We start from the raw sequence: 24,615 nt of genomic DNA on the forward strand, positions 1-24,615 counted from the left end.
TTGAACTCACAGAGATCCAACTGCCTCTGGCTCCTGAGTGCTGGGATTAAAGGTGTGGGAGGTCACCGCCCAACTTCAGTAGCTTTTAACCTGCCTTAGCTCATTGAATCCACAGAAAGCCATCATGGCTCAAGTTTTAAGGGAGTTGAGAACTCCAATATTTGGACCCTCCAGGCTTTCAATGTATTTATCCCCCAAACTCAAGGTCGTGGGTTTTTTTCTTCTGTAAATTGAACATATATTGTTGATCTCCATCCTTTTTTTAAAAAAAAAAAAATAATAAAGTCTTGCTGTATAGTCTTGGTTGATCTAGAGCTTGATAAGGCTGTCCTGCAACTCCAGCGATCTGTCTTTCTTCCAGTGTGCTGGGATTAAAGATGTGTGCCACCAAGCCTGATTTCAGTAAATTTTGTGAAAATTCTAGTCTATGTGACATTATGTCTGTGCATATTTTTGAGGAACTGTAAGAATTCTTTTGTTGGTTTTTATTTTTAAAAACATTTATTTGTTTTCGAGACAGGGTTTCTCTGTGTAGCTTTGGTGCTGTCCTGGATCTTGCTCTCTAGACCAGGCTGGCCTTGAACTCACAGAGATCCTCTTGCCTCTGCCTCTCACATGCTAGGATTAAAGGCGTGCACCACCACCGCCTAGCTGGTGCTACGGATTTTAAAATTCGTACGTATTTAGGTAGTAGTACAGTTTGGACATGAGTAGAGTGTAAAGAGACCAGCAGTTAGCAAATCCTAAATACTTGCTGCATTTTGAGCAGATAAACCGGAGAGAAGTAGCACTTAAAAAGACATTTCCAGGGGCTCTAAAGGCTCCACCAGGAAGTCCTTTATCTGTAATCCTTTTGTGGTCTAGGACACACTTCGTTATAGTTCTTTGTAAAGTTCTTATCTCAGGCTGGACAGTAAACTACAGATAGGAAGAAAAGGGTGTGAATGTTTGCAGCCTTAACTGAACTCCTTTTATTTGCTGTGCATTACAACAATCCTCTAACAGCAGTAATGGCGATAAACACGCGAGTTAATCTACAATCCCTTCATTGGTTTCTAATTTTCCCTCCCGTCGGCTCAGTTTAGTAAGCGAAGTTGCTTAAGTGCTGCTTGTGAAAATCTTTAAAAAAATATTTGCACTGTTCATTGAAGCATTTCCTTTTTAAAGCCTTTCTGAGGCTGCAAAACAGGTTGCAGCGGAGACCAAAGCCCACTTCACCGCCAGCAGGAACGTTTTGGGGTAAAGGCTGACACTTCTGACCTTGTACCGCATGGCCGGCTGTCGGTCAAGGTTAGGAGTGGGGGAGGGTGGGGGGAGGGCGACCCGCCAGCGTCCGCGACTCCGCGGGGGAGGGGTGCGGGGGAGGACGCACCAGCCAATCGCCGGCGCTCTCGGGAACACCTGCCGCCTTGGCGCCTTTTCTCTTGAACGCCGCGCACGCGCACGGCGCGCGCCTCGCCTCCGGCGCTATGGGCAGGGAGCACCTCGGTAGGTGTACGTGCGGCAGGAAGTGACGTAGCCCCGGCGTGCCGGCACGGGGGCGGGGCCGGGCTATAAGCTTCGGTGGGGACGCAGCGGTCCCTGCAGAAGGCGCGTGGAGTTGTGGGCGGCACCGTCGCGGACTGCAGAGGCGCCTCCGAGTAAGTGACGTGCCTGTCAGTGGCACGGACCCTCGTGCTCGCTGCGGCCCGGCGAGAGCCCGCGGTCGGGGCCGGCGGGCGGGCGGGCGGGCGGGAAGGCTGCGCCGACCTGCGGAGCCCGAGTGGCAGGTGCAGCGCGGGTGGGCGGCTGGGGAGCCGCTGTCCCCGGCCCCCTCCGGATCGGCGCTGCAGGCCGGCCCTAGGCCGCGGGTTCGAGAGTGGAAAGGGCCACCACGCCGCGGCGAGGGCTCGGTCCGCCGGGAGCACGTGGTGGTGGCGGCTCCAGGAAGTCGCCCCAGGGAACGGCTGTCGGGGTACGCGGGTGACCTTGGGGCTCCTCGCAGGCGGGCGTCCACAGCTGAAAAGGACAAAGCTGTCCGCTCCCCTCGGTTGCTAGTGTCCTGGGCACCGGCGGTGTTTCCAAGAACCGCACACGGGGAACTGCGGCACCACCTGGGTCTTTCTTGCCAGGTTCTGCCTCTTGGCCCTGCGCGTGGCATCTCATTTTCCAGGGCAGAGTAGACCTGAACCTTGCAAGAATGTCGCTAGCAGCCCTCGAGCTGAGAGACCGTAGGAATAAGACATCTTTTGTAAGAACTATTTAGAAAGAACTGTAGAAAGCGTGCTCACAGTTGTTGGACGGCTCTAAAATAGTGGTTGAGGGTAAGAATTATATTTGCAAACTCGGTTAACACACTTGGTCCCGTGCTTAAATGATCTTGCTACATTATTTATCCAGAGGAGTGGACTGTTTAGTTTGTTTCCTTTTTTTTTTTTTATGTGAGGATTGAAATGGGAAATAGTCGTCTTACAGAAATTCTTGGCCACCTGATACCTTTATTCTAGGATTAAATGCATTTGGAATGTTAGATGGCTAATGCAGTTGGCTCCGAACCGTGAAATATGACCTCTTTGACAAAGACATTTAAGCTGATTCAGGGTTTTATCGCCAAAGAAAATGGAATTTAGCCTCTCTAAAGTACCTCTGGGTCCTCCTGAGGTTTTTGTTTGTTCTGGATTATAATAAAACTTACTTTATACAGGAATCCGATATCAAATTTTTGTTCAAAGAGGTTTTATATATAGCATAACTTTAAGGGAATGCTGTCAAGGAATGGTGGATTGAACCTAGCCTGTGTTGACTATGGATAGAGAGATCAAGTCTGGCTAGCTCCACCCTAGGGCTAGGCAGTTATGCCTGGGCCAATGTGCTTATCTATGATAGCGCAAGGTTCTTGGCTAACCTTCAATTAAACAACAATGAAAAGTTACTTGCAAATGAACCTCTGGCCTTGTGGAACTGTTGTGTATCTACACAAAGTATTTCCTTCTTTCACAGATGAGTGCTATACAAAATAAACTTAAGTGACCTCAAGTGGTTATGACCTTCGGCTGCTTTTCAGAAAGCTGTATGGAAATAAGACCTGCTAGCTCTTTCCTCTACTGCTTTTTCATTTCAAGCCCATAAAGACTTCCCCAGTGAGAGTCACACTGTGAACTCCTGGGTAGCCTGGAACTCAGACCCACCTGCTCTTGCCTGGAGTTTTAGGATTAAAGGCGTGTGCCTCCACACCCAGAAAAGTTAGGCATGGAGGCACACACCTTTGATCCCAGCATTTGGGCACGGCAGAGGCAGATGGATCACTGAGTTTGAGGTCAGCTAGGGGTAAAGAGTAAGAAGCTGTATAAAGACAAAGCCAAAACTCAGACCTTTCCATCTCTTGCTTGGCAAGACACTCTTAAGTCTATACACCTACAGAGTTTGACTAGTGTTTTGCTCTTGTTTTTTAAGTGTCAAAGAACAGAGGGAGCCAAGCACAGTCAGGGACTGGGTGCTGTCTAATTTTGAAAGGTGGTAGACAGTTAGCTCTTACAAGGGACAGAAGATCTGAAACAGGTCCTCAGAGGAACTTCATGTGAGCTTTGAAAGTGATTTGTTATCTAATGAGGTGTGCTTGTCAGAACCAATACATGACTACTGTTTCATGGAAAAGGGAGTTAGGGTTACTACCCCCTTTGAATATGTGAAATAATATTTTAGTATCTCACTCTGCCTCTGCCCCCACCCACCATCTCTATATTAATTACAGAGCCCAGGTTTTGAAATGGCTCAAAGTGGATTTCAAGGTAATCATTTTGTTGGTTTGGTTTGTGATTATTAGTCTGGCTAATATCTTTGGTTATCTACCATCTTACAGCACAAAAATTAAGGTGATGGATCAAAACGTGAGACTATGCTTTTATTTTTGAATTTTACCATTAGAATTGAATAGTTTTTTTTTTCTAATCTTTGGGAATAAATAGATATAATAAATAGCTAATGTGAGAATAATCAAGATTAACTTTCTTTTGTCAAAGATTGTTGATATTAGTGACAACTTGGGATAATAAGGCAAATGAGAATTGTTTTGCTTTTAGGTGTGGCCTATTAACAGCTACCAGTTTATAGTTGAAATGGTGTTTTAGCTGTTATGTCTGCCATGATTGGAGAATATAATAAAATCAGTGATTTAACTAGGAAGAAAATTCCAAAGAGGTTCTTAGAAATAAAGCTATGTTGCTAGGCAGTGGTTTAATCCCACCACTCAGGAGGCAGAGGCAGGTGGGTCTCTGAGCTCAAGGCCAGCCTAGTCTACAAAATGAGATTCTGGACAGCCAGGGCTGTTACCAGAGAAACACTGCCTCCAAAAAAACAAAACAAAAAATTTAAAATAAAAAATAAGCTGTTTATGTGAGATTTTAAGTGAGTGACTTTTAAAGTTTTACACATAAAACTTAGTGAATAACTGGTTTATTTTACCTGAGGTCTGGCATTTTGTGGCTATTTAGAACTACTCTGGTGTTCACATACAGTTTAGTGATGGGTTATTTTGGAAATTTCCTAAATTACACTTTTTTCTTTTTTTCAAAGACACAAGTTCTCCTGGAAGTCATGGAGATAAACTTCTCTCTACCCTCCTAAATGCTGGGATTAAAGGCTCTCCCACTTGCCCAGCTGTGACTTGGGTTTTTTGTTCTTAATTTTGGTTCTGTAGATTAAAATAGAAATGACATGTTTCTTATGTGTGTGTGTGGGGGGGACAACTTGGATTATAATTAAAGAAAGCCAAATGTAGACATTAATACCACCAGCCTGTTTTCTTTCAGACTCAGAATTGCTCAGTCTTATTTATTTAGGCCACTTTTTAAATTAAATGTGTTATCACATCGATGGTGAAGCAGTGGAAGACTTACCGTGGAGAAAGCATCCTTCCTTGGCTGGATGCTCAGCAAAGCTAAATATCAACTTAAGATAGAATAGTTTGGGGACTAGAAGTATTTTAGGAACCAATAGCTATTCCGACAAGCATTGAAGTCTAAGCTCTTTTTTCCTAGAAAAGGATGATTAAAGTTGGTTCAGGGTGGGGCCTTCTAGTTCTGGCTCTAGAAATTGGATCTGTTTCTGGTGCACTGGTAGTGATAAACCTAGTAACAGAAGGGGCAAGAGATTGCTTCTGAGAATATGCCTGATCACTTCCACATGAATATTGGTGAATAACTTTTGGAAGTTTTGAGTTTTTGTTGTTGTTCCCACCCTCCCAAGACAGGGTTTCTTTGTTTTGGAACTCACGCTGTAGACCAGGCTGTCCTCAAACTCATAGATCCGCCTGCCTCTGCCTCCCGAGTGCTGGAGTTAAAGGCCTGCACTGCCACCACACGTTTTTGTTGTTGTTGTTTAAATGCAGGTCTTACTATGTAGCTCAGGCTGGCCTTGAACACTCCATTCTCCATCCTTCCAAGGGCTGTGATTACAGCCTGTTACCAGGCCTGACTGTTAGAGAATGACAGTCTTGACTTCATTCCCCTAGTTTCAGAGTTTTTGGTTTTTCAAGACAGGGTTTCTCTGTAGCAGAGGTAGCATGAGTTCAAGGCCAGTTTGGGCAACTTAGTAACTTAGTAAAACTGAAAGGGGTTGCCACCCTATACTTTTTCTTTTGATTACTTAAACACACTTAATAGTGATGGTAGGTAATCTAACTAATTTTTCTACATTTTGAGGGTTTTTTTGTTTTGTTTTGTTTTTTTCTGAGAGGGTTTCTATCTTAGCATTGGCTGACTGCCCAAGTTCAGAATTGCCTCTGCCTTCCAAGTGCTAGGATTAAAGGCATGCACATCACCAGGTTGATATCATGATTCTTCAAATGTTTGTTTTGAGACAGGGTTTCTCTGTACAAAGTCCTGGCTGTCCTGGAGCTCACTGAGATCCACTTGCCTCTGCCTCCCAAGTGCTGGGATTGAAGGAATGGTTGCCAACATTGCCCAGCAAAATTCTTAAATTTTTTTCCTCCAGCCCCAAATACACTTTGTTTTTATTTTATGTGCACATTTATCTGTGAGGGTATCAGATCCTGTGGAACAGGAGTTAGACAGTTATAAGCTGCCATGTGGGTGATGGGAATTGAACTTGGGTCCTGGAAGAGTAGCCAGTGCTCTTAACCACAGAGCCATCTCTAGCCTAATTCTTCAGTTTTAATCTATGAGCAATGATCTAGAACAATACCACACTCCCTGAATCTAATATCTATATTCAGATTTCTTATTTGTCCCAAGTCCCAGTTCTGTACTTTCTAGCTGTCTACCTCAATGCTGCGTCCAGTCAAGGGTTACACTGGCTTGTTTGTCAGTAAATTAAACACTCTACTCAATGTCAAGGACACAGTGATATGGTTCATCCTTGTAATCTCAGTTATGGGAAGCTGACACAGTTAAAGACCAGCTCGAACTCCACAGTGAGATTCTAGCTCAATAAACCCAAAGCTTTTCTCAAAAGCTAGCAGGATATTTAGTAGAAAGTTTGCATTATAATTAACATAGCATAGTAGTAATGGAAGGCCCTCATTAATCTGCAGTGATCTCTCTCTCTCTCTCTTATTAATTCTCTGTCCTAATCTTAGGTGCTTCCTGTGGCAGCTTAGAACGATGGATCAAGCCAGATCAGCAATCTCTAACTTGGTAAGATTGTCATCCATCTGTCAATGTAGTAAAAGCATGACTTCAACCAGTGTGCAGAGAGGAGCACCCCAAATTCTTACCAGGCATTACTTTACATCTTGGTATAACAGATCCCACAAAAGAAAGGCATACTCTGTGTGTTTTTGAGATAGGGTCTTGCTGTGTGTATGTGTAGCCTTAGGCTGTCCTTGAACTCAATCTTTGTTTCCTAAGTGCTGAAAATAGAGGCAGGTATCACAGCACCCACGTGCGAATGAATGTGTTCCATTTTAATTAAGATTCATTGTGGGAAGTACAGGGTAGCTTTGGCTGTTTGGGAGAGATTATTTATGTAGCCGAGTAGAACTCAAAACGTGTACCACTAGCTTCAGCTAAAATGGAGGCTGAGTCCCAGAGGGTTGCTTCCCCTGAGTTCAGGGGCTAGTCTGAGTAACATGGTGAAACCCCCATCTCTTTAAAAAAGTTGAGAAAGGTTATAGGAAACTTACAAAATAGACCCTGGAAAGGCTGAATGAAAGTCTGTTAGCCTTCATCTGCCATTGACAGAATTGGGCACAAAGAAAAGTATTAGTTAGAAAGGGTAGCTTTTCCCTTATGAATATATGTCATAGCATTTTATGTACAGAATACACGAGCAAACTCTTGTAATGTATTATATTAATACTCTTCTTCAAAAAACTACCAGTTTGGTGGAGAACCATTGTCATACACCCGGTTTAGCCTGGCTCGGCAAGTCGATGGAGATAACAGTCATGTGGAGATGAAACTGGCCGTAGATGAAGAAGAAAATGCTGACAGCAATAACATGAAGGCCAATGTCAGAAAACCCAGAAGGGTTAATGGAAGACTCTGCTACGGGACGATTGCAGTAGTCCTCTTCTTCTTGATTGGTGAGAATGTCTTTTCTTACAGTGAACCATTAGAGTCTTCTTTCAGGTCAGGAGATACTTTGTACATTTTCAAGTGTTCAGGGGTAAGTTAGAGAGAAATGGAGTCTGAATTTAGCTCTCAAACCTCTGCCTTTAGGATTTATGATCGGCTACCTGGGCTATTGTAAACGCGGAGAACAGAAAGACTGTGTTAGACTGGCGGACTCGGAGACAGACAGTTCACAAAGCTTCCAGATAGAAGAACAGGTTCCTAAACCTCCTCGCTTGTATTGGTCAGACCTCAAAAAACTGTTGTCAGAGAAATTGGACGCTCTAGAGTTCACCGACACCATCAAGTAAGCCTCACCTAAGCAAGCAGTGTATAGATGGGAGCAGGGCACTCTTGAAAGGCATTTAAAAGAGTGTCCCCTGCCCTTGAGTGTCAGGAGCTTTGCTGACAGGGAATCAGAATTCATCTGGAAGGTCTCCTTTCCTTTTCTTCAGAATCATTTTGTCTGCTGAAGTTTATTGTGGGCTGTCAGGTTTTCTTCTGTTCTAATTAATGTTCCCTTTAAAATCTCTCTAAATTTATTTGGGTTTTTAAACTTTATACGTATGAGTGTTGACTGCATCACACATGCTTAGAGCCTACAGAGGCTTATACCTTCCATAAGGAATACCAGATGTGTGCTGGACTTGAAACTGGGTCTTAAGTAAGAGCAAGAAGTGCTATGAACCACACAGAGCCATCTCTTTAGCTCTTTAAAAATTTTCTTGGTTTGTATCTGTATGTATTAGTGTTTGACCTTGCTCTCTAGGTCTCCTAGAACCTGTCTGTCATTCCCTAAAATACAGGTTAGACTAGAGTTCTAAGGGAGTCTTCATGGTAATTGATTTTTGTTTTTAAAACAAGCTTGAAGGAATATGACACTTAAGGCATTGGTACATTTTATTTCTGTGACAACTTAATCCAGTAGTTATGAGTCATAGTTCATTTATCTTGACTGTGAAGGGGATGATGTTTTTAAAACAATTTGCTTGATCCTTGAAGAAAATGTTTATTTAAAATAGATATTTTAATGCGGGCATTTTTTAGTTGACTGGTGTACGCCTTTAGTCTCAGCACTTGGGAGGCATAGGCAGGCTAATATCTGAGTTCCAGGACAGCCACGGGTACATAGAAAATCTGTCAAAACTAAAGACATTTTCTTACAGGCTGCTGAGCCAGAATACATATACCCCTCGGGAGGCTGGATCTCAAAAAGATGAAAATCTTGCCTATTATATTGAAAATCAATTCCACGACTTTAAACTCAGCAAAGTCTGGCGAGATGAACATTATGTGAAGATTCAGGTGAAAGGCAGGTATGTTGAAATATAGGAGCCTATTTTATAGAGGCAACTGCTTCTAGATCTGCTCAGTAGATCATCAGACTTTCACAATGTCAGTCAGTGCAAATCAAGTGCTATGTGTACTAATGCTATTGAATTTTTTCTTCAAGGATGGCTGTAACTTTTTTTTACTATCTTTTAGCGTTGCTCAAAACTCAGTGAACATAATAAATGAAAATGGTGCCTTGTACCTATTGGAGAATCCTGAGGGTTATGTGGCATACAGTAAAGCTGCAGAAGTGACTGTAAGTAAAAATAATACATGTGACTCTTCCAATGTCTCTACTGAGGAAATTAGATACCCAGGCATAAATTAACTGAGGTTCTTTATTTTGGACTTCCATTACCATAGAGTAAATTCCAAGGTCCTGGTTTTATTTTGCAAGACCTTAAATCTGATGCTGTGACCCTTTAATACAGTTCCTCATGCTGTGGTGACCCCGATCATAGAATTGTTTTCATTGCTACTTCATAACTGTCATTTTGCTGCCATTATGAATGAAGCACACTGTAAATATGTTCCCAGGGGTCGTTGCTGCCCCACAGGTTGAAAACCATTGCCCAGCTCAAGCTCATTTCATTGTATTGCTGTTATTAATGTGCACACATTCAATCATGTTCACCGAAGGAAAGGCCTTTCTTCTATCAGTCACAAATGAAGTCACAAATGAAGGAAATGTCCCACACACATGCCTGCAAGGGAGGCTTCCCCAGTCCAGGTCTCTCCTTCAGATGACTGGCTTCTATCGAGCTAAAAAATGGAATAACACAGCATCCACCATACCTTAGGTTGTCCTTCGTCCTGTGTATGTTTTTAGCTGTTTAAGATTCAGATATGGAAATATGTAATTAGTGCTTCCATCCTGACCCATCTGTTTCTGTTGATCCTGGTATAATTACCCTAGATGTAGCTGAAGCAATGTAAAGAGGCAGAATGAGAGAGAAAAAGATCAAGACCAGAAATCTTGGATTTTTACTTCTAATAACACTGCTTAGTTTTTGCTTTAGAATTGTCAGTTGGGGGTTTGATTTTTGTCTCTCTCTTTTCCTCTTAATTTCCTTCTTTTTTCTTTTTTTGAATAGGGTTTCTCTGTAGCTCTGGCTGTTCTGGAACTCACTCTATAAACTAGACTGGCCTCAAACTTAAGAGATCTGTCTGCCTCTGCCTCCCAAGTGCTGGGGTTAAAAGACTTGCACATTACTCCCCCCCCCCCCCCCACACACACAACCCAATTCCTTTCTTATGATTGGTCTGTCAGATTATAGTAGTTTTGATACAGTAATCTTCATTAAACCTAATGTCTTTATCCTAGGGTAAACTGGTCCATGCTAATTTTGGCACTAAAAAAGACTTTGAAGATTTAAAGTACACTGTGAATGGATCTTTAGTGATTGTTAGAGCAGGGAAAATCACTTTTGCAGAAAAGGTAAATACACTGGCCTTATACTTTTGTGGATTATTTTCCCCCTTCCATTTATTCCCTTCAAACCTACTTACGCCTTTCTTTGCTCTTTATTCATGGCCTCTTGCATAGTTTTGTGTGTGTGTGTGTGTGTGTGTGTGTGTGTGTGTGTGTGTGTGTGTGTACGCACACCTAAATATAAATACAAGTTGCTCAGTCAATATAATTCCTGTATGTGTGTTTAGGGCTGAGCATTTGCCATTGTGTAACTAATTGGTGTGCTCTTCCCTGGTGAAGATTCCTTTTTAATAGTTTGCTCTTTAGCATAAATTCCAGTATGTTATTTTCATTTTGTATGAACAGATTTTCATACTCTGCATTTCTCTGTTTTAGGTTGCAAATGCCCAAAGCTTTAATGCAATTGGTGTCCTGATATACATGGACAGGACTAAATTCCCCATTGTTAAGGCAGACGTTCCACTCTTTGGACATGTGAGTTATTTCTGGAGTCAATGTTATTTAGACGTTCCTGCATTGCATCTACTGTGCTTTTCTCAGATCCTCTCAGGAGACTTAGGGCAGGAAGAAGATAGTTGCTGAATGCTTTATTAATAGTACCTTAAATTGAGATCTGTCTGGATTTTATAGAAATCCTTAGACTTTGAGGCTTTAGGTTGCAAAATAGTTTGGGCTATAGCCTACACACACACTATTATGGGCAACTTCTTGAGTTGTGGATAGAACTAATTATTCTATGTTTATTAGGCTCATCTAGGAACTGGTGACCCATACACACCTGGCTTTCCATCTTTCAATCACACTCAGTTTCCACCATCTCAGTCATCAGGATTGCCCACTATACCTGTTCAGACAATCTCCAGAGAGGCTACAGACAAGCTATTTCAGTAAGTGTCTGAAAGCTCTTAATCTGCTGAGGTTGTAAGTATGCAAGAATGCTAATAGCCTAAGTTGATTAAATAAACATAAAACAGTTGTCTATAAAGTTCACATTTGGAAATTTGGTGATAGTTAACTGCTAACTTGTGTATAGATTAAAAAAAAATTTTTTTTCCTCAAAGTGATCTTGATAAGGGACTTGTAAACTCAGTTTACTCAGTGAGCTATTCATGTGTGTGTTTGCTTGAGTACTTCCTATGGTGAAACTATCCTAATCCCGTTCAATTCCTGTTGGGAAAATATGTTGGGGTTCCTTTTGACCTGACATCTAAATCCATGTGGCAACCATTAGTTCTCAATTTTCATTTAGCAGCACAGAATTATTCTAGTGCTGCTGAATGGTAATACTTCTGGTTGTCCTACCTCATATACAAGCCCCTCTTCTAAAAATAGAACCTGAGCTATGCATGGTGGTGCACACCTTTAATCACGGCACCCAGGATGCAGAAGCAAGTGGATCACTGAGGTCAGGGCCAGCCAAATCAATATAGCAAGTTCCAGGCCAACCAGGGCTTCATAGTGAGAGATCCTTTCTCCTTTCTCCAAAATAGCATATCATTAAACTTTATCTTGACTTGGTATTTATATTATATTATATAATTTAGATCCAGTTTCAAGCTCATGCCCATTGTATAACACAGAACAAGTTATTCTAACCCCTCTGACCTTGTTTTTTCAATTTAGTTGGAAAACTAAAAATATTAATGAGTGGCCCACAGTAAGGAGCCTTTTTTATTTATGTGAGGGCTCTGTGAAGCAAGCACTAGGTGTCTCAGAACCCTGAGAATCATCAGTGTTAGGTGGTTCTCACTAACTTGTTCTACCTAACACCCTTGGAGTCCTGCCCACCACCTTCTCATCTTATGGATAGAGGGACTTATTTATGTCATCAGACATGTTGGATGGAACAGCTGGTACTGAATAACGTGAGTTGGTTAGGTGAAGATAATTAAATCAACAAAACAACAAAGCAGTGGTTTTTTTTTGTTTTTGTTTTTGTTTTGCCAGAGCTGAGGACCGAACCCAGGGCCTTGCGCTTGCTAGGCAAGTGCTCTACCACTGAGCTAAATCCCCAACCTTTGTTTTGTTTTTTCAAGATGGTTTCTCTGTATAACAGTCTTAGCTGTCCTGGAACTCACTCTGTAGACCAGGCTGGCCTCGAACTCACTGAGATTCACCTGCCTCTGCCTCTTGAGTGCTGGGATTAAAGGGTTGGGGAACATGAACATACAGATTCCTGTGAGACCTTCATTATGGATCCATCTTTGTATTTGAAATGCAGACTAACTATAATAGCTATGTCTTTTCATGTAGAACTTTTCTGGACAGATGACAGATTTGTAAACCAGAGAAAGAAAGGCCAGCTCAGAATGTTAATGCTTCTTTTCTGTTTCTAGGATCATGGAAGGAGACTGTCCCCCTATTTGGAACACAGATTCTTCATGTAAGATGGAATTGTCACAGAACAAAAATGTGAAGCTCGTTGTGAACAATGCACTGAAAGAAACGAGAATACTTAACATCTTTGGTGTTATTAAAGGTTTTGAGGAACCAGGTACAGACTCTGCCTTGTACTTTCCATTCTGGTCTATTTACACTAGGTGTGTCTTAGAGGAAGGAGCAGGGATGGGATGCTGGCCTGGCTGGGGTTTGAAGTGCCAAATCTTGTTTGCCTTAAAGGGAATTTTGTGTATTTGTGTACGTACAGATGACAGTGTATGCATATGTGTAGGCATCAGGTATCTTCCTCTAATCATTTAAAACGGCTATTAAATTGTATGTGTGTGGATGTGTGCATGAGTGCCACAGCAGGTGGAGGTCAGTGGACAAATGGGAGGAGTTGTGTCCATGTGGGTCCTGGGGATTGAACCCTTGAGGATCGAACTCAGGCTTGACAGCAGGCACTTAATCAACTGAGCTGTCTTACCACTAAAGCTAATTGTTTAGAGTTTAATGTATTGCGATATCAGCTTGTTATAACTAACCATTATAGATAGAAGTTCTGCTTCATAAGTGAGCAGTTTTTTTATATTAGGAGAGTGTTTTCTTTTTTTTGTTTTTGTTTTTGTTTTTTGAGCTGAGGATTGAACCCAGGGCCGTGTACTTGCTAGGCAGGTGCTCTACCACTGAGCTAAATCCCCAACCCCTATGAGTGGTTTTCTTAAGGGATCATATACATGCTCTGTATCCTGTATTAAGAGCTATAGTTTATCTAGCTTTGTCCATGTCATAAAAACAGCATAAGTATAGTATTTCTTTATATAATCTTTATTAGTGAACAGTACCTGGGGGAGACCACGTTAAACACAGCCACAGTCACTGAATAGGGCAGTCCGTGGATTTCGGGGACATTAAATTGCTGATGTGGCTAAAGAGTAGCAGCATAAAGGGAGGAGGTAACTGTCCTGTGAGTTTAACCCCTGGCACCCTAAGACATCTGAAGTTAGGCTTTATCCTTCATCCCAGTGCTAGGAAGTTGAGGTGAGAGAATCCTAAATCAGTAAGGCCTGGTCTTAGAATAAAAAACAGTGTGATTGTGTGTTGTCTTTTCTTTTTTAGACCGTTATATTGTAGTAGGAGCCCAGAGAGATGCCTGGGGTCCTGGTGCTGCGAAGTCCAGTGTGGGAACGGGTCTTCTGTTGAGACTTGCTCAAGTATTCTCAGATATGGTCTCAAGAGGTACAGTAGAAAAGTTCTGACCTTAACATTGGGAGCTCCATGTCTTTCTATCAGTTACATTCTGCATTGCTGAATTTAACCTGTAATGTTTCTCCATCAAGTAATTTTTCTTAAGCTCAGGAGGTTCTGTCTTACCATCAGAACTCTTCATGGATCCCTATTGATTAACAGACCATTAGAAGTGTAAACACAAAAAGAAGGCACATGGCCACAAATGAGCACTGAAAGTTGTCTAATGATCCAAAGCATGATGCTGATGATGACAAGCTATATATAGACACACCTCTGAAACCAGCCCCTGATTATCCCCAGTATTCAGAGCCACATGCTGTTCCCTTTGTGAAGGTTTTTTTTTCCTTTGAATGGACAGTTTATTTATTTATTTATTTATTTGAATGCCGTTTATTGAAGGAGGGAAGAGGTCTTATACAGGCTTACAGCACAATGGGAGAACCCTAGAAGGCAGAAGTTCGCCTCTGATGTTTTGCAATCTTGCATCTAAGCTGTTAACTCCCAATATGTAGGAAGGATACACAGACAAGGAACTTCCCTCAGGCATTCAGGAGGGTGGAATCTCACAGGGAATTAGCATAGGGAGGATATCAAGGTCAAGGTCAGCAAGCAAGGCAACTGTTACCCAAGATGGGAGCCAGGGCCCTACAGGTATCCTTTACTAAAAAATGAGCTTCTGACTTAGGTTGTGTGGGATGTCAGCAGGTCACCTTACCTGTCATGGAGACACCTGTCCAGGCCACACAGGTGTTCTGTCTTAGATTAGTGAGTGCTCTCCAGGAATTACCCGTCTCTGAATACTCATCATACAGGTTCAATCTTGTGAGAACTACAGAGTTGTTGCCAAAGATGCCTAAGTGGCACTGGGCTTGCAATCTGTGTGTTCGACACAGCAAAGACCAACCCATCCATAGCCAGTAGGCTAAAGTAAGCCACAATTCTTAGCCCAGTGTGTGCAGGAATATAAACCAAATCTAACATGGCTCTTGAGTTTACCTGAAAATAACCCCATATCTTTATAAGGCTAACAACTTCATAATTCTACTTCCCAGGCATTCTCTCATGGTACCTTGCTATACATGCATGCAAATCCAATATGTTATATTATTAATTGAAGTCTAAAGTGGTGCTTTTTTTTTTATACAGAATATGTTAATGTAGAAAATAGACACAGGGCAGTTCCTGGCCTGTGGAACATGTACTGCCCAAAGGGTTTGTCACAAAGTTCATACTGTGGAGACTTCCTAAGACTTGTTTATAGGTATAGCCTGTTGTAGCATTGTATAGTCCCATCTGTTTGAGCCTAAAGCAGGGGCGTTGCTTGTGAATTTAGTGAGCCTGGACAAGGTAGATTATCTCAGAATAAGGTAAATCATATTTTAAGTGACTTGCCTCTTCCAAGCAGATAGTACTCAAAGAGGAAATATGTCTTAACTCAATACTGCAACTCAACAGCTGTCAGGGAGTAACCATCAATACTGTGTCCTGCCATGTATTCAATGTTAAATACAGATGCTGTCCTACACTGAATTAAGAGATTTTTGTCCTTACTGGGTTTTTTAATCTTGAATTTACCTTCAGATACCCTCCTGAGGTGAACTTTTTCCTTCTCCCTTCCAGGTGGGTTTAAACCCAGCAGAAGCATTATCTTTGCCAGCTGGAGCGCAGGAGACTTCGGAGCTGTTGGTGCCACTGAGTGGCTAGAGGTATTCCATAGTCTATGTCCAGAGTGAGTCTAAGCTGTCCTCCAGAGCTACCTAGGTCCCCATGTAGTAAGTCTCATTGGAATTCAGATTTGAAAGTAGAGCCTTAACAGTACCTATCTATGTGAAAGGTTGATGCTTCTTAATGTCCACATTAATAGATAGATACAAGTATATAATATTGTGTCCTTTCTTCTAGGGATACATTTCATCTCTACATTTAAAAGCTTTCACTTATATTAATCTGGATAAAGTTGTCCTTGGTAAGTGTCCCTTCCTAGTTTTTATTAGGGAGAGCAGACTATAAAACAGCCTTGTTAAGTGTTTGCAGTGTACCTTGGCCATAGCCAGGTCTAAATAATCCATCAAACTATAGAATCCCATAAAGTGCCTTTTCTAGATCAGTTCTGGAAAAAAAAACAACCATGCACCACCACACTAGGTTTTTATTTTGGTTTTATTTTTTTAATTTACTTTTGGAGAGAGTGGGTTCATTTTGTGTGTGTGTGTGTGTGTGTGTGTGTCTCTAAGATAATTGAGAGTTGGTTCCCTCCTTTCCACCATGTGAATCCATGTGATTGAACTTGGGTCTTCAGGCTTGGCAACAACCTTTATCCACTGAGCCATCTGAATCAGAGGCCATACTCAGATCATATTGGAATGGAGATCCAATAAAATGAAGGTGTAAGGTGGGCATGGTGGCACCCACCTTTAACCCCGGCACTAGGAGAGGAGGGCAGAAGCAGGCCGGTCTGAGTTTGATCCCAGCCTGGGCTATTACACAGAGAAACAGAACAGTTTAAAAATGCAGGTGTATAGCTAGAAAATGCAGGTGTATAGCTAGAATTAAAAATGTCTGTATTGGCAGAAAAAGAAGTTGCAATTAGTAGAATTGTAATAGTCTGAGGCAGTCTTTTGGCTTTTTGAGACAGGGTTTCTCTATGCAGCATTGCGCCTTTCCTGGAACTCACTTGGTAGCCCAGGCTGGCCTCGAACTCACAAAGATCCACGTGCCTCTGCCTCCCAAGTGCTGGGATTAAAAGGCGTGTGCCACCACCCCCCAGCTAACAGAGATACAACTTGTTGGGTTTTTTTTTTTTTTTTTTTTTTTTAGCTGAGGATCGAGCCCAGGGCCTGCTAGGCAAGCACTCTACCACTGAGCTAAATCCCCAACCCGGCAGTCTTTTCCTATCTTGAAATATATATTGCAAGCTAGCAAGTACTTGTCCTAATGGGTGAATCAAAGGTTAAAGAAATCAGGGTAGTACTAACAGACTACATGGACAGGGGCAGATAATGGGAAATCACTGAGCCTTTTCATTTTACTGTGACCTTGCTGCTCTAAAAAATGACCAGTGTGAACTCTGGCAGAGAGACTCACCATAGTTTGTTGCCATCCAGATTGTTTGGGTCTCCTGCCTGTCACATCTCAGCACTTGAGACCAGCCTCAGGTACATATTGAGACTGTCCTGAGATATGACCAACCAAGTAAGTAGTAGATAGGACATAAGGCTCAGGGTTCAAACCCCAGTATTGCCAAACAAAGAATATTCTAACCATACTTGACTCCTAAGTTTTTTTGTTTTGCTTTTGAGACAGGGTTTCTCTATGTATCCTGTCTGTCCTGGAATTGTGTAGACTAGACTGGACACGGGATAGGTCCTCCTGCCTCTGGCACCTGCGTGCTGGGATTGGTGTGTGCTACAACACTCAGCTGACTCCTAACTTTATTAACAGTTACTGTGTAGGGCCACAGACCTAAGGTCTTTGTCAGAGACTATTTTTGGGTTTTTTTTTTTCGAGACAGGGTTTCTCTGTGTAGCTTTGGAGGCTGTCCTGTAACTGTCCTGCAAACCATGCTGGTCTCAAACTCACAGAGATCCACCTGGCTCTGCCTCCTGAGTGCTGGGATTAAAGGTGTGTGCCACCACCGCCTTGGCAGGGACTTATACTTGTAGAATTATCGATGAAAATTGCTTGTCTAGAAAAGGGAAAAATGTTTTAAAAGAATAATTTCTTTACAGGTACTAGCAACTTCAAAGTTTCTGCCAGCCCTCTATTATATACACTTATTGGGAAGACAATGCAGGATGTGAGTATGCTAGTTATACAATTGTACGACTTTTTTTGCCAAAACAAAACACAAGGACATGTAGTGTCAGTGACCAGTGATAGGAGTTGAAAGTAAATTCTGTAGCAATATTTATTACTCATGTTCCCGGCCTGCTGAATCCTCAGTCTGCTGAACTGTCGGAGTATCTGAAAGATTCTCAGGATACATCATCTTTAGGATTATTGTCCTCAGGCCTGAACTGTTGTAGGCCCTCACAGGAGATTATAAGTAGACTGCTAAGGAAGGTTCAGAGGGACTTAACACCAGAGGAAAGGTAATTGATCACAGTTTTGAATGAGGGAAGAACACATTGTAGAGAATGTTTACAGAGAATATTGAATCTCTTCAATGTAATTGAAGAGATTGCCAGAGTGATTAAAGATGGGAAAGAACTAGATACTGATCTTGTTCCAGTGAGACTCTACATCTACAGATCAGCTTTCAGGTCTCAAACAAGATAGTATGCTTGCTAGTTAGTCTGGCAGTCCCAGATGTGCTACAAAGAAGTGAGCAGAAGAAAGACGGGGGCCTATTTATACAGGTTAGTGGGGTCTTAAAATGATGCATTATGCTGCCTCTAAGATGTAGCTAAAAGGGCTATCACAAGGAAAAAGCATCAAGGCAGGCATTTGGGAGATTGAACCTTTCCTAGGGGACTGATGGTCTAGACAGCTAGGATAACTGAGATTTTCAGTATTTGTAGAGAAAAGAACGTTAGTGACGGACCAGAATGAATGAAGTACAGAAAAACTAGGTTTTAATGAGCTATTTCTCATTTTACAGGTAAAGCATCCAATTAATGGGAAACCGCTCTATCAAGACAGCAATTGGATGAGCGAAGTGTAAGTTGAAGTGAATGAACATGCAGTAGAGGAGTTTGCCCTTAGCTTAGCTCCCCGTAGGGACCTGGTTAGCAGGGAGGGTGTGGCCTGGCTCCTGTTCAGAAAGTTGCTAAAGATTGACCCCTCTTGTTCTCCACAGTGAGCCGCTCTCCCTTGACAACGCTGCTTTCCCTTTTCTGGCATATTCTGGAATCCCAGCAGTTTCTTTCTGGTTTTGTGAGGTAAGTAGTCAGTAGCGTTTTCATTAGATCGTGCAATAACTTTGAAACCAAATTTCAGGTTTTAAAGTGTTATTATTCAACTTGTAATTATTATTTTATGCTTCCTTGTTAGTTATAATAGACTTGCCATTAGCTTAATTAGTTTTTGCTTAAATGTCAGCAATTTTAGTAATAGGACTTAGTTTCTTGTAGTGCAGGGATATATTTCCACCAAAGATCTGTTGAACAGCACTCTTAGATACCCATTGAAAGTATTCTAGGTGTTCAGAAATGTTCTTTTAAGCAACAACCAAACAAGTATAAGGTAACTGTGGGACAATGTTGGACTGATCTCATTGTTATGAGAGCCAGTGAGAAGTCACTGAAAGCCAAACAGCCACCCGAAGGGTGGGTTTTGTCCTGCTGTGCAAGAGTCAGGAGTGGCCCTGTAGCAGAGTTGGATGAGGATAAGGAGATCCTGGCATTAGTACTGGGGAGCCAATTACTTTGGGAAGTCTAGGGAATAATGAAACACCTGGATTTGGAGGTTAACATGGCTGGATTTATTTTAAGAAAAACACAATTATTATGTTTGTGGGCATGTTTGGCCTGGTGTGTGTGTGTTGGAGGTCAGAGGAAAACTGGAGTTTTTACCATGTGGGTTCTGGGAATAGAACCTGAGTCTCCATGCTCTGCTGCCTTGATGGTAAACCCAGAAGGTAAGGCCTCTGCTCTTAGCCCTGCCTAGTACAATAAACAGCCTTTCCTTGTCTTCTAGAATGAGGACTACCCTTATTTGGGCACTACTTTGGATACCTATGAGCAATTGATTGAGAAAGTTCCTCAGCTGAACAAAATGGTTCGTGCAGCAGCAGAAGTGGCTGGGCAGTTCATTATTAAACTTACCCATGAAATTGAACTGAACCTGGACTATGAAATGTATAACAACAAAATACTGGCAGTTGTGAAGGATCTGAACCAATTCAGAGCAGATATCGGGGTAAGCAACCATTTCTAAACTGGCTTATTTTACTCTATTTTAGTGCTTTCCTCCCTCCATGCTGATCCCCAGCTCCTGGTAACCACTGTCCTGTGTTTGGTTTTTCTGCGGCAGAATCTTGCTCTAGCCCAGGCTGGCCTTGAACTTGGAATAGTCCTCTGCCTTTTTTAACCTCTCCTGTACCACATGTCCAACTTGGTACTGCACCTTACTGGCATCGCACCTAGATTCATCTGTCTGACCTCCTCTCTCTGCCCAGAAGTCCTGCCTAGCTATTGACCATTCAGCTTTTTATTAAACCAGTCTTCACAGAGTATGAAAAGATTATCCTAGCCAGGCGTGGTAGCCTACGCCTTTAATTCCAGCATTAGGGAGGCAGCGGCAGGAGAATCTATGAGTTTGAGGCCAGCCTGGTCTACAGAGCGAGTTCCAGGACAGACAGCCAGGGCTACACAGAGAAACCTACAGATTATTCTACAACAGTAGATACCATTGTGATACTTCACTAGATAACTTCTTTTTGGTTTTCTAGACAGTTTCTTTGTGTAGCCCTGGCTGTCCTGGAGCTCACTGTAGACCAGGCTGGCCTCAAGATCCGCCTGCTTCTGCCTCTGCCAGAACTAGGAGCCAGTGACAGGATCTTTCTTTAAACAAACTTCAGAAAATGGAACTTAGCAAATAGAAAAAGATTTTCAAGTGCATATCAAAGTGTTGGAAGTTCCCCCAGGGAAGTTAAACTGAAATTGTATGCTTTTCTTAATTATGCTGAATTTCTTTAGTTTCTATGAGGCTAAGAATAGATTTATTACCATCGTTTATAGGGCCTCTGATAAAAGGGGCTTAATGTAGCTTTTGGGTCTTGCATTTACATGTGAGTCATTCTTTAGAATTAATAATTGTTAAATCTAAAGTGGGAAGTTATACAGTAACATCTTTAGAAATACAATTTCTGTAGTGGGTGAGGAGGCTTGTGTCTAATTGCAGCACTCAGGAAGCTGAGGTAGGGGTATTGCCTGGAGTTCTAGGCCAGCCTGGACAACCAAAGTGAGTGCCCGCTAACCCTGAGTGAGCTATAGAGTATGTGACCCCTGCCTTAAAAGAAGCATGGCATCTAATGAATAACTGAACCTGTTTTTGACAGGAGATGGGCTTGAGTCTACAGTGGCTGTATTCTGCTCGTGGAGACTTCTTCCGTGCTACATCTAGACTAACTACTGATTTCCACAATGCTGAAAAAACAAACAGATTTGTCATGAGGGAAATCAATGACCGTATTATGAAAGTGAGTATTCTCTTAGGAAAGAACGAACCAGATAGTTGTGGGTAGCACTAGCGGCCTAGCGACCTTTGCTGCTGTGTTTCTTTCTATGCTTTAAAAACACTTAGGAATGGCAAAGAGCTCGGTAGTAGTGAATTTTCTGTGCATGAGTGTTTTGCTTACATGAACAAATGTACACTTGTATGTGCCTGGTATTTGAGAAGGTTAGAAGAGGTTGCTGATGATAACCCAGCAGTTTTAACCTGCCATGTGGGTTCTGGGATCCAAACCCAGATCCTCTGTAGGAAAGAGCAAGTGCTCTTAACCTAACCGCTGAACCATCTCTCCAGTCCAACCCTAGCAGTTTTTCAGGAGAAATCTTTAATGAGTTTTGGCCATAACTGGAAGAAACTCTCACTCTGTAGACCACACAGGCCTAAACCCCCAGAGATCCACCTGCCTTTGCCTCCTACCTGCCTGGCTACCTTAAATTTTTTAATTCAAAGACAAAAACGAAAATGAAAACTCCATACTCTTTAGTAATGGAATTGAAGCTTTGCTCAGGACTTAGACAATAGTAATATAGCTGATCTCCCATAGTCTCATTAGGGATTTTGACAATTTACAGGAGAACAAGTCACAACACTGTAAGCTGTTTTGTCCTTGTTTTGTAGGTGGAATATCACTTCCTGTCACCCTACGTCTCTCCAAGAGAGTTTCCTTTCCGACACATCTTCTGGGGCTCTGGCTCTCACACTCTCCCAGCTTTAGTGGAGAGCTTGAAGCTTCGTCAGAGAAATGTTAGTGCTTTTAATGAAACACTCTTCAGAAACCAGTTGGCCCTCGCTACTTGGACTATTCAGGGAGTTGCAAATGCCCTCTCTGGTGACATTTGGGATATTGACAATGCGTTCTAAATGTAGCATAAGTAAGAGCAGGATAGTCTGTTTCTAGACTTGTACTGGTTGTGCTAAATTTTCATTAGAGCTCAAATCTAATGTTAGAATTCTACCCAATCTTGATACTAAATGTCTTTAGGCAGCAGTTTTTACTGCGGGGTTGGACCTACACTTCAAGTTCCATGTTATGATAGCTTCTCAGATTATCTTTAGAATTTTGAGTCCTTTGTATTAACTTCCTCTTTGCATTATGGTCATGAAAATGTTGGAACCAGTTGTAAGAACATTGCTCTAGTCCTGAGGGCCTCAGCTAGTATCTTTTGAGGTGGGAGGAAGAGGGATGTTGAGTGTCAACGGGTAGCTGGTGTGAGTTCCCACCTTCATCTGATCCTCATTGAGATTCTACAGATGAGCTGTTTATCTGGTTTCCAATTCCTGAACTAGACAGCTACTTTCAGATGGGGTGCGTCTGCCAGGGGGTTGACATGGGTCCTTCTGCTGATGAGCGGAGTTTGTCCCCTTATTGCAGGAATAGGCCTTACTGGTTAACCTTATGTTATTTGTGATGAGGAAACCAGAAGCCAAAGACTTCATATTTTCTCTCCTGGCACATGCCCAGTAGCGTTTAGTTCTTTGTTTTTTTTCCCGACATTTTCTGAAAAGTTTTAGAATCAGTTTGTCAGACTTTAAAGAACACACTGCCAAATTTTGGCCAAAGTGTTAGTCTTTGTGGGAAGCTTTCTATCATTTTGGCACTGAGATATATTTATTGTTTATTTATCAGTGACAGAGTTCACTATAAATAGTGTTTTTTTTATAGAAGATAATTATCGGAAGCAGTGCCTTCCATAATTATGACAGTTATACTGTCGTTTTCTTTTAATAAAGCAGCATCTGCTAATAAGACCCAACAGATACTGGAAGTTTTGCACTTATGGTCAGCACTTGCGGATTTAGGAGAAAGTCACAAGGCAGCCGGTTATAAGACAAGAACCAGAAGAGAATTGGATGTAAGAGGGATTCCTAATCCAGTCAGACTTTTAACTGTCCAGAAAAAAAGATAGTTCTCCTAGGTGCAGTGAGTTGTGGCCAAGTTAAAGATAAATGCCATTTAAAGGCTGTGGTAGTACTTACATATGCAAAATATTACAGCTCAATTTATTCAAGATATAAATAATTCAATTTTGCAAAATTTCCAGTACCTTTGTCACAAACTTAACTCACATTATCGGGAGCAGTGTCTTCCATAATGTATAAAGAACAAGGTAGTTTTTGCCTACCACAGTGTCTATATCGGAGACAGTGATCTCCATATGTTACACTAAGGGTGTACATAATTATCGGGAACAGTGTTTCCCATAATTTTCTTCATGCAATGACATCTTCAAAGCTTGAAGATCGTTAGTATCTAACATGAATTCCCAACTTGTGACTCCTTAGTTTTAGTTGCAGAAGAAGCATTTGTGTCATTGAGCATTTGGTGGGGAAATTCAACTGCTGTACAACAAAATCATTACTTCCAAGATCCTTTTCCCCAATTTAACGTGGGTGTTTTATCTCTGGTTTCTCAAGGTTTTCTGTTTATGGAATAGAGGCATACATTTGTAATGTATACTGGTGATAAATGAATTGAACTATCTCCCTTTATTTGCATGTTATTTCCTAAATGTAGTTCAAGCAGGTTCGAATCCACTTTTGGCTTATAGTATAAGGGAATTTTGGAAGGTAGGGAGTGGGATATAAAGGGTGTTGGGAAACAAAGCTTGCAAAAGGATCTTGATGTACTGCTCATCACTATGGTAGCTATACATTATGTATATATGAATAAGATTTAAGATCACCTTAACAAGGAATAGTTAGCCATCTGCATCTAACCACTTTTGTCATGGGGCAGTTCAAAGGTTCTTGGGTCTCAAGGTTCTTGGCATCACTCACCCAAGTTACATGGACCAGGTTATTTATTTTACAACCTCACTGAATTAATCTTTTTAATCTTCACAGCGTTTCTCTTGTACAAGTATTTGAGTTATCATCATACGTAACCGTAATGGTATTTCAAGGAACATGAATAAAGAGCATGGGTTTTGCCATAAGTCTTTATCATGATAAGGGGTGTTTTCTAATCAAAGCAGTGAGTTGGTAAGAGGTTTAATATTATTGGGTTAAATGTGTATCTGATGAGTAATAATAACCTGTTACTCATCAGGTTATTTCTGGTTAAAATGTAGATTTTGGAAATAGAGTGAGCTGTTGTCGTGATTCACTGCTTTAGGGTTTGCATGACCTTTACTGTGGTAGCTTTGGAATGTCCTTTGAAGTTTGGACTTGCCAACCTATACTCAGCTGTCTTTGTAGACCTGCCCTTAGAAATGGATACAGCCGGTATGTAACAATGTGAAGATTCCTTACCTGACTTAATAAAATGCTTGGATATACTGAATTGCCAGACTCTTCATTTCATAGCAGAGTTGGGTTCCCATGGACTCCTAATTTTTTGCCATAGTTCCTCCACTGTCAGCCTCACACCAGAATGGTAGTTACACAGATAACAGCAACATTATCAGGTAAAGACCAGTTACGTTATTGGCTCTCATTCGACATTCTGACTTAGCTCTTGTCTTTAGTGTAGTTAGATAGATTCCAAAGCAACAGAAA

At 41.7% G+C, this 24,615-nt stretch overlaps 1 protein-coding gene across 1 annotated transcript; it reads left to right on the forward strand.

Annotated features, from left to right (window-relative positions):
• Nucleotides 1–1,518: 1,518 nt before the first annotated feature.
• Tfrc (transferrin receptor) lies at nucleotides 1,519–24,400 on the forward strand. The gene is made up of 19 exons (XM_036203766.1): nucleotides 1,519–1,640; nucleotides 6,575–6,632; nucleotides 7,318–7,522; nucleotides 7,659–7,857; nucleotides 8,717–8,866; nucleotides 9,036–9,138; nucleotides 10,207–10,320; nucleotides 10,690–10,788; nucleotides 11,062–11,201; nucleotides 12,651–12,808; nucleotides 13,813–13,932; nucleotides 15,565–15,650; nucleotides 15,847–15,910; nucleotides 17,673–17,740; nucleotides 18,545–18,603; nucleotides 18,743–18,824; nucleotides 19,582–19,803; nucleotides 20,945–21,085; nucleotides 21,736–24,400. The coding sequence occupies exons 2-19, from the start codon at nucleotides 6,600–6,602 to the stop codon at nucleotides 21,976–21,978; spliced, it is 2,286 nt and encodes a 761-aa protein (XP_036059659.1). The 5' UTR covers nucleotides 1,519–1,640; nucleotides 6,575–6,599; the 3' UTR covers nucleotides 21,979–24,400.
• Nucleotides 24,401–24,615: the final 215 nt, after the last annotated feature.

The sequence above is a fragment of the Onychomys torridus genome, chromosome 12, assembly GCF_903995425.1.
Source record: "Onychomys torridus chromosome 12, mOncTor1.1, whole genome shotgun sequence".
NCBI classification, from domain to species: domain Eukaryota; kingdom Metazoa; phylum Chordata; class Mammalia; order Rodentia; family Cricetidae; genus Onychomys; species Onychomys torridus.

Coding starts and splice junctions, on each gene's coding strand:
- Tfrc (XM_036203766.1), top strand. CDS start 6,600: ATGGATCAAGCCAGATCAGCAATCTCTAACTTG. Junction 15,651..15,846: donor GTGCCACTGAGTGGCTAGAG/GTATTCCATAGT, acceptor CCTTTCTTCTAG/GGATACATTTCATCTCTACA. Junction 18,604..18,742: donor AGCAATTGGATGAGCGAAGT/GTAAGTTGAAGT, acceptor TGTTCTCCACAG/TGAGCCGCTCTCCCTTGACA.